The following is a 13187-nucleotide window of genomic DNA, read 5'->3' on the forward strand; positions in this document are numbered from 1 at the left end:
CGTAACTTCAAGACGAAGGAATCACAGAACACGTGTGTAGCACTAATCACAAGGAGTAGTACTAAATTTACCGCCGGTGCGCAGGTATCACCTCTGATCCTCTTGGTAACGTTGTTACCGATCGAACAATGAGTGTGAGCGAGATAGTCAATAAACGTTTAGGTCATTTAATTTCTCAGTGATATGGAGACAAAAGACGGCTGCACATTCAATTAAAACTATTATTTTTTAGTAGCATAATTTCGAAGAATGACTATAAATATTATACCACTTTTAAAAGATCATTAAGTAGGCTAGTTTTTAAGAACATTTGCTGACTCAGTCTTGTACATTTTTTTTCACAGTCGCTAGCTAAACTTTAGTTAGGGGTTTCGCTTTGAAACAAAAAATAAGATTGGGTTTTTTATTTTATTTTTTAAATGTCTTGCTACCTTTTAATAAAATGAATACTGGGTTGTCTGAACCAACTATTAGTGGTAGCCTAGGAAAAAAAATTTATAAGTTAGAGGTTTTTTTATGCCCATAACAGGCAAAAATAGAGCAAAGAGTGGAGATTTTCTGAAAAAACCTAAAAGTGTCAATATCTCGAAAACTAAAAAACTTTTACTGAGGTCATGTTGCTTTTATTTGATAGATCTAAAGCCGATCTACCTCCCGTATCAGCCTGGCGTGCAATTTCTGGGACACCCTGTATATTGTTATATCACACATACCTGTAATAGTAAATTTTATCATTTAATAATCACCTCTCATACATCGACATGTCAGATAAGTATAATAATCAAAATTTTCCATAAACTTACCTGTTGTGCTAATAATCTCGCGATGGCTTTCGTGTCCGTCAGTAGCGATGGCGAGAGTGTTATGAGGCCCCATCCTTCTGAGTACTGATTGCCTCCTTCGACCACTACAATATCTGTATGTAAAAATGTATTTTTATATGCTACTAGCTGACTCAGCAAACGTTGTCTTGCCGCTAAACGCTATTTAAAAATAGGGGTTGGTGGTAGAGGCGTGAAAATTTAGGGTTATATGTATTTTTCAACGCCAAATCATAATAAAATAAAAAATAAATAATTTATCAAAAAAAAAAAATAGGGTAGACTACCCTTAACATTTAGGGGGATGAAAAATAGATGTTCGATTCTCAGACCTACCCGATATGCACACAAAATTTCATGAGAATCGGTCAAGCCAAGAAATGCTTTTTTTTATGGACTTCCTGTATTTTTTATCTATAATTTTAACAAAATATTACCATCCTGCACTCCTCCTCTATATAAACTATAAGTGTGCGAAATTTCATACTCCTCCGTTCGCGCAATTTTCGTAAAAAGGGGTACAAAGTTTTTGCTTCACGTACTAATATATAGATATATATGATATTATAACATTTTAAAATAATTTAAAAGTAATGTAAACATGTATTTAATATCCATAATTCAAAACACTTACCAAACTTTGGTAAGGGATAGGACGTATTCAATTCAAATGCAAACAGTTGAATTGTCTTCTGCACCCATTCCAATAATGGCCTGAAACAAGATAATAAAATATATTTTGTTTTACTTTATATATCATTGAAGTAAAACTTCTTTAGGCAAGCTTGTGTTGAAGAGTAAGCTGCTGAGAGCATGACTAGAGCGTTACGAAAAGTGTGATCGCGCGAGGCCTGCGTACAGAAGCTTTAATTCAAAAACTACTGAGTCTGCCATAGTATTGCCACTAATCGACTGGAATGGAAGCACATTGCTAAGAAAGTAGTCCTCGGAAGAGGACGCAACCACGATCACTCTTACAAGACGTATCCGACTTAGAAAAAGAATATATGTGTTTCATACGGAAGAAAAGATTCATTAAATAAAAAAAAAATCTAATTATTTTTTTTTTTTTTGACAAATGCATGAACACATTCTCATAAAATCTTATCCATGTCATTTCAAATAAAATAAAAAAGACAAAAACTGTAAGAAAAAAATCAATACATACTCAGATTCGTCCAGTATAACTTGCTGATCGCTATATAAACTGACTTCCGGTGCCGGCATGAAGTCTTCCGGCGGGGCTTCGGTCACTTCCGGTGTCGGTTCGACGAGAGGGGGCGCAGCCCTGCGCTGGAGGCGACACACAGCGAGAGCCATCATGTGCGTCGACATTGGAGGCGATACGGCAAATTCGTCTTGCAGCTGTGAATTTGATATCATATACCTTCAGCCTGTAATATCCCACTGCTGGGCATAGGCCTCTTTCCCCATGTAGGAGAAGGATCAGAGCTTAATCCACCACGCTGCTCCAATGCGGGTTGGCGGATATATTCCCTACTATGAGTAACGATCGCTATCAGGTGTACACGATAACAACCGGGACCGACGGCTTAACGTGCTCTCCGAGGCACGGTGGGGAGACCCACAAGGACTGCACAAACACCCAGACCACGGCAAACACCTGTATGGCCAATACAAATGTTTGTCATGGCGGTTGTAATTGGCACAATCCATGGTTGTAACCGTTGCGCCAACGCGGCGGATATCATATATATAATAGGAATATAACTAGGATATCTGAAAAACTAGATTAGATCTAAATTGTGAATGATAATTAGACGTATTCGATATTTTAAGTTGTTCTTCGAACAGAACGATAAAAAAAAGTTTACAAAGAAGTGTGGGAAGATATTCGAAAATATTCGAAATAAAAATTATTAAATAAATTCGATTAAAGACCTGTTTCATCAACTAGATCATAGAGATATCCAACAGATAAAAAAGTTTTTGATAATGGTAGAGTACATCAAGAAATTTCCTGCTCAAAACATGGAGCAGCCCGACTGGGGTAGTATCTCGACCTTACAGAAGACCACAGCTAAATAATACTGTTTGCAGGATTGTGTTCCCGTTGGTGAGTAAGGTGACCAGAACTCCTGGGAATAGGGTCGGCATGCTTCTAGTGGTGCAAACGTCTATGAGCTACGGTAATCGTTTACTATCAGGTTATTTGTTTGTTGTCGATTTGATTTCTTATACATCTAATATATAAAATACTCGTGTTATGGTGTTAAACATTGAACTCCTCCGAAACGGCTCGACCGATTTTAATAAAATTTTGTGGGCATATCGGGTAGGTCTGAGAATCGACCAACATCTATTTTTCATACCCCTAAGTTATAAGGGGGGGGGATTAAGCGAGTTAATAACATATATGGCAAAGAAACGTTTGCGGGGTCAGCTAGTATGTATATATATATATCACTCTCTTTTACAATCGAATTTCACTGTATTTATGAAATATTTCTATACGCAAAAATTATCCCAAAACTTATACATTATTAATTGAGGCAAAACAAGTCCTAATAGCCTATTCTACCACTTACTGTCTAATCGTAACTTATTTGTAGAATAAACTTTATCCACAATTGTGAAACAGGCCCTAATAAAATCTTACCAATCTATGCCCTAAATAGAAGCCAGCTTCTTCAGTAGCCACAATTGGCATATTTGTGAGGGACACGTGGAATCTGAAAATATTTATTATGTATACATTATTAAGTTCTTAACACTAAACAAAGGTAAAAATCGAATTAAGCAAACGAGTTTGGTTTTAAAATGTAACGTTTGACATTTGACAAATAGTAAATTACGAAAAAAAAATATACTACTATTTATATTTAAGAAAAAGTAGTGGCCGGCTAGTGGTCGTGGGACTATAATTTATTTAAAATTGTAAGTTTAAAAAAAATAGTACAATATGCGTGTGTGTATGAAATAGATGGTAGTGTGTGTAATGTTTTTTTTTTCAACATATCACATCTATTTTTCATACCCCTAAGTTGTAAGGGGGGGGGGGATTAAGGGGGTCATTACTCCGTGATTATCAAATCATTATTTCAAAACGCTTATTACACGTGATTTCAATTAAAGTGCTTTTGTACTTTTCAGTCATACCTACTTGAATGAAGTAAATTTGGATTTTGATTTTGGATACAAATTGACTATGTATGATGATGAATGAAAATGTACATACATGACAGGTAAGTATTCTGAAAAAACAAGTACAAATTGTACTTACCTGTCCCTGACGATGGTCAGTTTAAACGTCGCTCTGAGGTGAGGTTCATCAAGGCATGGGAAGGCTGAGCGGGCGTGTGTCAACCAGAAACGAGAAACCGCGCAACGACTGAAAAAATACACAACAATGGTTATACATTATGTTGCATTAAGTTAGCGAGTTTTTGGAATTTAATCAATTTTTTTTATCACTAGGTCCGCAAACGTGTACGGCTCACCTGATGGTAAGCGATTACCGTAGCTTATAGACGCCTGCAACACCAGGAGCATCGCAAGCGTGTTACCGACCCAATCCCCAATCCCCCCAGGAGCTCTGGTCACCTTACTCACCAACAGGAACACGATACTGCTTGAAAACAGTATTATTTAGCTGTGATCTTCTGTAAGGTCGAGGTACTACCCCCGTCGGGCTGCTCCAGATTTTGAGCAGGAAATTCCTGCTGTGCCCTACCAGAATTAAGAAATTAGAAGGTTTAAAGGCCAAACGGAGCACAAAGTCATAATTAACGATACGATAAGACCGCCTTTGTACACCTTCCTCTAATTATACTACTTTTGTTTGTATCTTTAAATGGTGTGCAGTAAAGAATATTATTATTATTACTAATTCAGATCACAGTTACCACAATCTTCTAAAAAAATATACTCAAATGACGTGAATAACTATTTAAGCTGTACTTACTGTCGGTGAGTCGCTGTTAGATAGAATCCACGTTGCTTGTCGCTTCGATCCAATTTTGTAATGAATCGTAAACTCAGTGTATAGTTGAACTTGCGACGTAGCTTTTCCTGAAAGACAAAAAAAAACCGTTGGTCCAAAAAACGAGTGTGCTTTAGACCACACGACTAAAGTAAAACGTCTGTAGCTCCATCTAACTTATATTCAACTCCCGTTCACCTCGCCCAATCACACTTTTCGTAACGCTCTCGTCACGCATTCACCAGCTTACTCCCCAAGTCAGCGTACGTAAAGAAGTTTTATTTCAAAACATTAAACAATGAATTGTTATACAATAGACCGACGTGTATTTTAATACTTCGCGCCCCGAGCCATTTTTATTTGCCACCCCGTAAATTAAAGGAAAAAGGTGAAAACAGCATTTATTTTAGAGATTTGTTAATAAATAATGAATTACTTTTGGCTGAATTTTTCAACTGCCTTTTTTAGTTGTCTATTATTGTAAAAATGAATTAATTTATCACATCCCTAGTACATGTGCTCACTTTCCGCCACCCCTCATAAAGTGCCGCCCCGCACCATGGCCCTTTTGGCCCTAGGGTAAATTTGCGCCTATGCAAAAGACTAGTCAGTTGACATATGTGCAGTCGCTGCTTTCTGCTCAGGGGATTGAGGGTTCAGCATTAATCGAACTAACAACCATCAGAGCAGATATCAAGGCAAAATCAATCCTAACCCAAACTAATAATAATCAAACTTACCTTAAACTCGATGTAAGTCTGATCGGCCGGTGGGTAGTCTAAAACCTTAGCGACCTTAGGTCCCAGAGAGCCGCCACCCTTGAACAATGCTCGTTCCGTTACGTTCATATCTCTAACGTTGAGGACCAGGAATAATGTGTCTCGATCCACTTTGAAGTCTATGGAAACTTCCCCTGAAAGAAATTTGGAACAGTTTTTTTGAAATTGTTGAGTTCCACTGTTTTTCCAGAATTAAGCGCGTTCAAGTTCAATCTCTTCTGTCTGACAGATCTCTGGGGGGATTGGGGATGGGGTCAGCAACGCGCTTGCGATGCTTCTGGTGTTGCAGGCGTCTATGGCGCTACGGTAATCGCTTACCATCAGGTGAGCCGTACGCTTGTTTGCCGACCTAGTGATATAAAAAAAAAGATTAAGCTTATATTTGAAACATACCTCTCAACTCCCCAGTGGTCAAATTCGGATGCAACCACAGATTGTAGTGTCTCGGTATTTGGAAAGTTGGCAGTCTTGCTCCGCGCCACGGAAACACCATCCCGTTGCTGGCTATCCTATCTCTGAAAATAATTGTAAATTTGTCAAAGAAAAGTAACATTACTTTTCAAATTATACATCTTCTAATATATAAAATTCTCGTGTTATGGTGGTAAACATTGAACTCCTCCGAAACGGCTCGACCGATTTTAATAAAATTTTGTGGGCATATCGGGTAGGTCTGAGAATCGGCCAACATCTATTTTTCATACCCCTAAGTTATAAGGGGGGGGGGATTAAGGGTGTTAATAACATATATGGCAAAACAACGTTTGCGGGGTCAGCTAGTAGCCTTATAAATGCGTGTGTGCAACAAAACACGAACGGAGTTTACTCCTTAAGAAGAATAATTATATTTAAAATTGGAATGTTCTATGAAATGAATCGAATTCTAATTAATTAAAACAATGAAACTCTTAAATCTAAACATAAATTAACGCTCATTATTCGTATCGGTACAGTAAATGCCGATATACTAATATATCATATCTCAGTACAGCTAAAAGCGCTGTAAAGCAACACTCTCAGCGTCACTAAGCACCAGCCGTTTTATATCACGCAATCTCACTCCCCATACTTTTTTAACTACGTGCCCTATATATATTTTTTAAAGTAAACTCCAAAACTCCACTAAGATATTCACTATACGGCTACTATTACTACTTTAAAAACAATTTCCAAATGATTTTTAATAGGAAAAGCAATGAAACATTTACATTACGTAGTAAGCAGAATTTTAGAAATTTTTAACCCCCTCCTCCCCCTTGTCAGCGAAAGTTAGCAAAACCCTACACTCTCACCCCCATGCTTACGCAAACATTGGTATATATATATTTTTAATCTATTCAAAAATAATAAATAAATATTGCAGACATAACCACCACTAGACCCCCCCCCCGGCCCCCATGTCATCAAAAATCAGCCAAATTCAGACCCCCCAACGTTACGTTACGTTAACCCCGTAGGTAACCCCTACTACTAGGTAATACTTTAATGACCCCACACTGAGGCAACCTAAAATTGTGTGTATCAGCTCCAACACATGACTGGAGTTTACTCTGTAATCATTTAACAGAAGTAAACTTCAGCAGTGAGTCGAAATTATCACACACGTCATAACCGAATTTGATTGTATTTTTTTTTATATTGTATGTCACCTCGAACTTTTGACTGGGTGGACCGATTTCAATGATATTTTTAAATCGAAAGATGGTACGTGTCATGTGAGATGTAACAAGAAATTTTCGAGCTATATCTAATACTTGACTATTTTTTCGTCGATCTACGTTGTAGTACTTGTCGATGTAATTGAAGCTTTTTTTTCGTTGAAGAGCAAATACAATTATTCATACCACAAGCCTTATAGCATTTATTTAGCAGTAAATTTTAAAAACTGGAAAAATGGAAGCTGTCCTCACTTGTTTGCGGATGTCGCATTTTCTTCTGAACCCGTCGGTGGCTGACCCGGTATGAGGTCAGATTCGCTCAAACATGGACATTCTGAAAACAATTATCATTCATTGTTTTCTTCAAATAATCATTGCGTTACAAACTAAATCCATTTATTGAAAAAAGTATTTATTGATAAAGAATAACAATGAATTGAGTTATTAAGTCAGTGACATTCTTAAGTCGTAGCTCCTGTACGGTAACTTAACTTTCTCCTACTAGTACTGTGTGGTTACGGTACAAAAGAATATAGCCACCCCCTCTCTTCCCGTGGGTGTCGTAAGAGGCGACTAAGGGATAACACAGTTCCGCTACCACCTTGGAACTTATAAAGCCGACCGATGGCGGGATAATCATCCAAGTGCTGGCTTTGAAATACACAGGCCGAAGACGGGCAGCAGCGTCTTCGGTGCGACAAAGCAAGCCCTGCGGTCACCAACCCGCCTGCCCATGGGCAAAACACATGAGTTCACGTTATTTTTGGCGTAAACTTGTGGAGGCCTATGTCCAGCAGTGGACTGTATAGGCTGTAATGATGATAATGATGATGATTCTCCTACTAATTGTTTGTTTTGATTTGGTAACCTCACTGAAATGTAAAACAACTTACCTGGCTGAGGAGTGGCATAGACCACAAGCAGGGCTGTCGCAAACATAGCCGAGAAGACCAGCGCTGCTAAACATAGTGCACGTCGTTGAGAACATACTGCAACAGGTGCATCGCCTAATTCCCTTGCTTCTCTCGCCTTGTCTGTATCTAAAAATATAAAGAGACAATGATAGCATAACTGGAATATTTCGAAGTTATACTTCTTCTGGTGTATAAGGAAAAATAATTAAGGTAATATTTTACGATGCGCGCGCACACCGTCACGAAAAAAACCCACCATGAATAGCATAACTGGAAAATTTCGAAGTTACACTTCTTTTGGTGTATAGGGAAAAATGATGAGAGTAAAATTTTACGATGCGCGTGCACACCGTCATGAAAAAAACCTACCATGAAGTTAGCTAGTCGACAAGAAGAAGTTAGCAACGAGAAGTTAGCTAGCCAATGAAGTATAACTTCTTACGTACATAAGTACACACGCACTTTTTTTGTAAAAGTTCCCAAATATTTATAGTCAGTACAGTATACCACTTCAAAAATATCTACGCCAAGTAAAATTATTATCAAATAATATAGAGACTATATAATTGACGACTAGTGCGTTTGTTAATATTTTTTTTCGTCTACTTTCGTTGTATTACCTGTCGATGTAATTGAAGTCGGTTTTTTTCGTTAGCGAGCAAACACAATTATTTCTTGCATATTCTATGTTACATGTATTGTTTCGGGTTGTACTATAAAGTATATTTGTATTGTATTGTATCGTAGTTAAATTACACCATATACGTATAATTACAGAACGGTCATTCTCTGTAGTAATCAAGTCTTAGTAAATAATATTATTATCTTACAAATAAACTAGATGAACTCCGCGGTTGAATCCACGGAGGTATTAAATAATTATATAGCGTTGTGCTGTGTGGTTACGCCACTAAAGAATTTAGCCACCCCCTCTCTTCCCGTGGGTGTCGTAAGAGGCGACTAAGGGATAACAAGGTTCCACAACCACCTTGGAACTTAAGAAGCCGACCGATGGCGGGATAGCCATCCAACTGCTGGCTTTGAAATACACAGGCCGAAGATGGGCTGCAGCGTCTTCGGTGCGACAAATCCAGTAAGTACTGCGGTCACCAACCCGCCTGCCCAGCGTGGTGACTATGGGCAAAACACAAGTTCACGTCATTTTTGGCGTAAACTTGTGGAGGCCTATGTCCAGCAGTGGACTGTATAGGCTGTAATGATGATATAGCGTAGAGCCTTCTTTGATAAATGAGCTATCTAACGCTGAAATAATTTTTCGAACAGAACTAGTAGTTTTTAAGATTATCGCATTCAAACAAATCTTCAGGTTTATAATATACATTTTAATACGTGAAACAAAAACTTTGTGTGGTACAAAGTTTTTTAAGAAAATTATGCGGACGGAGGAGTGTGAAATTTCGCACACTTCTAGTTTATATAAAGAAGGAGTGAAGAATGCTAATATTCTTTTAAATTATGCATAAAAACATATTAAATTAATGAAAAAAAAAAACAGTACACATACTACCATGTATTTGACACACACATGCATATTTTATTCTTTGGTTGATTGTCAAGTCTGTAGTCAAACTAAAAATTTTAAAAAAAGGTTCTTTATTTTCATAATTTTGGTTTTCTATAATTAAAATTTTTATTTATGGCCAAATTTCAAACTCTGAGCGACCACTAGTATTAGTGTAGATTAACCAACGTTACACATTGAAGAAACTTCTCAAAAGAGAAGTTCATGGAATAAAGAATCCTCCATAAATAAAAATTTACCTCAAAATTTTCGAACAAAGAAAAGTACTTTTTTGGGAAATTCTTGGAATAAGTACTTCCAACGTCCCCTTCCTTTTTCATTTAGGTTGAAAGCGAAACTTCAAAATGAGCCGGTCTTGCATTTCTCTCAAGGTGATGTACGAGTGCTCTTGAAGATTAAGAGCTCTCGATGTGAGATTAACACGTGACAGTAATATGTGACTTTAAATTAAAATTTGAACAGTATCTTAAATTAAATATTTGGTAAGCTTTTTAACTAGAAGAGTGACACTGTAAATGTCATTATTTAAGGTAAATATTTGGCGTTAATGAAATTGATAATTAATAGCGTCTTCAGTGCGACAAAGCCAGCCCTGCGGTCACCAACCCGCCTGCCCAGCGTGGTGACTATGGGCAACACACATGAGTTCACGCCATTTTTGGCTCGAACTTGTGCCTATGTCCAGTAGTGGACTGCGGTAGGCTGAAGTGTGTGTAAGTGGAAAACTTAAAACATTTAGTTTGCATGTCGGTAACGCGAATGCACGAGATTACACCCACCCAAAAAGTGTCTAACGCGCACAGCACACAGCCGCTGTGCACGACGTCATGAGTATGTCGGTGACGTCGGAAGTGCACAACGGGACTTTTCACTTTAAAAAAAACGAGTGTGCTTTAGACTACACGATTGAAGTAAAGCATTCTATCTTTACTAACCAATTTCTCCCTTTCAACTTCCGTTTGCCTCGCCCGATCACACTTTTCGTAACGCTCTCGTCACGCATTCACCAGCTTACTCCCCAAGTCAAGCGTGCGTAAAGAATTCTACTTTACTAAATTTACAAAAGCTCACCTGCCAAGAATGCAACGTCGTCTAAGTCCTGGTCGACCATGTTACGCCAAGCGGCCGCTGGAGACAAAAAATAATCATTACTTTTTTTGAATACTGTAGGACACCTATCCACTTCTCTTCACGTTGTTTCGATAGCTTCTGAATTAGCTTTAATAAATATATCAGTGCTACTCAAATTTTTAAGTCTATGCGTCGTTGGCCTCAAATAAAAGGCGTTAATTTTTTAAAATAGTCAAATATATATTCAAAATCAAAATAAAATTTATTCAAATAGGCCCAATGAGCACTTTTGAATCGTCATTTTACAAATTGAAACTTTAAAAATGATTATTATTTTTGTAAAAGTGAAGCTACCACAGATTCGGAATGTTGATTCTGCAGAGAAGAATCGGCAAGAAACTTCGCAGTTACTCTTTTGAAAAATAATGTATTTTAAACTGTGTTTTAGGACAAAATTAGTGATATCTTGCATGAAATACAGCGTCACTAAGTCCACACATCTTTATCAACTCAATTCAACTAAAGCCTCACTTTAATAGTATTGAAGTTGAAAATGGATTATTTATTTATACTGTACAACATACTTTTAATAATGAAGTAAAATTTGCCATAGTATAGTATGATATAAATGCTTATGGCCTAGTTAAACCTATCTGATACATGACTCCTTTCCTACACGAACACAACATGAATCAACATGAATCAATTACAAGATGCATCGATCGACGTATGACGGTATCCAAGAGATAAAATTATATGACACTATTTTCTTTTTTACCGTCCAATTCCTATCAACTAATGGGATATTTCCATTCACATTTGTGACTCTAAAATTTGTCATTTATTAATAGAGGTAAAACAGGCCCTAATTGCCTGCTGTTAACGTCTATTCGTAACTTATATGCAGGATAAACTTTGTCTACAACGGTGAAACAGGCTCTTCCCCGAAGGTACAAGTATATTATCATATCAAAAGGGATTACCCTTAGCGGATCCGTTACGATCGGCTTTGTACTTGCCGATAGGCTCCATTTGAATACCGTCCATTTCACGGCCAAGGCATGCCGACTATCTGAAAGAAGAAATAAACGTGTGTGATACTAGAAAATACCTACTATTTCATATGTTTGCTTATTATATAAGTACATTAGCTGTGCTCCGCGATATTACCCGCGATGAATTAAGGAAAAAACGTACTAAAAAATTATATAGCCCAAAGCCTCCCTAGGTAAATGGACTCAAAATAATTTTTCAATACGAACCGGTATTAATATAGTTAATAATACCGAAATCAGTGCATTGAAACAAACAAATAAACTTTTCAGTCTTATAATTTTAGTATATATATATATGAATACGTGAAGCAAAAACTTTGTACACCTTTTTACGAAAATTGCGCGGACGAAGGTGTATGAAATGCCACTTATATAGAGAAGAAGCAGGATATTTTTTTTAATGTGCATAAAAATATATGAAATCAATAAAAAACATTAAACAAACTACCATATATTTGACACACACTCGCATATATAGGTACTATTTTGTTTATTATTATAGAAGTCTTTGTCAACAGACCCTTAATAATGTTCAAACTTATAATTTATATTAATTATGTTCGAATTTCGATCACTGGGTGACCACTAGCTTATATTATTGAACAAAACTAAGGTTGGATAAATTCTGTCGGAACAGCTACTATTACATGTTAACACAGAAAATTTACAATGAAAATCTGAGACCAAAACTAAGTGTAATCTTTCTCTCGTCAGCTCAAAAAGGCGGAGGGTGCGTACACAGAGGGTTAAAGAATTTAATCCCCTTTTGCAGCCGTAAGGGGTAAGGAACGTAACACAGGTTCATAAGAGTAGGGTTGGTGATTCATTCTCTTCTGATACAAAGAAAAATTTTCGTAAAAATAATGTGTATAAATAAATATATGTTATTTTAGCCGACTTCAAAAAGGAAAGAGGTTTTCAATACGACTGTATTTTTTTATGTGTTACCTCAATAAATTTTACTGGATGATTCGATTTTCGTGATTTTTTTTATCGAAAGGTGGTGTTTGTCATGTGGTCGCATTTAAATTTAATTGAGATTTGACTAATAATTCGTTTTAAGTTGACTATTTATATCTGAAAGAAATGGTTAAGAAGCCATAAGTTTTTATTTATATAACTTGGTCAGCAAACAAGCGTACGGCTCATCTAATGATAAGTGATTACTGTAGCTAATAGAGGTCTGCAACACCAGAAGTATCGCAAGCGTGTTGCCGACCCTATCCCCAATTCCCCCAGGAGCTCTCGTCACCTTACTCACCAAAAGAACACAACACTGCTTGAAAGCAGTTTTATTTAGTTGTGATCTTCTGTAAGGTCGGGTACTACCCCAGTTCGGCTACTCCACATTTTGAGCAGGCAATTGGCTGCTGAGGTCTACTCGAGTTTAATAAGTCCATCCA

The 13187-nt window shown here is 37.1% G+C and overlaps 1 protein-coding gene across 1 annotated transcript in view; it reads right to left on the reverse strand.

Moving 5' to 3' along the window:
• The window catches only part of LOC123666065, a 35915-nt gene extending 24139 nt beyond the window's left edge, over positions 1-11776 (reverse strand). Inside the window, exons 1-12 of the mRNA XM_045600273.1 lie at positions 11713-11776; positions 10730-10786; positions 8095-8241; positions 7454-7535; positions 5937-6058; positions 5505-5677; positions 4747-4853; positions 4066-4173; positions 3442-3514; positions 1990-2186; positions 1456-1535; positions 804-916 (exon numbers count right to left, since the gene is read on the reverse strand). Of these exons, the coding sequence (XP_045456229.1) occupies positions 804-916; positions 1456-1535; positions 1990-2186; positions 3442-3514; positions 4066-4173; positions 4747-4853; positions 5505-5677; positions 5937-6058; positions 7454-7535; positions 8095-8241; positions 10730-10786; positions 11713-11776 (1323 nt within the window). The remainder of the gene's footprint in view (positions 1-803; positions 917-1455; positions 1536-1989; positions 2187-3441; positions 3515-4065; positions 4174-4746; positions 4854-5504; positions 5678-5936; positions 6059-7453; positions 7536-8094; positions 8242-10729; positions 10787-11712) is intronic.
• Between the last annotated feature and the right edge of the window lie 1411 nt (positions 11777-13187).

Source organism: Melitaea cinxia, chromosome 25 (assembly GCF_905220565.1).
Source record: "Melitaea cinxia chromosome 25, ilMelCinx1.1, whole genome shotgun sequence".
NCBI lineage: Eukaryota > Metazoa > Arthropoda > Insecta > Lepidoptera > Nymphalidae > Melitaea > Melitaea cinxia.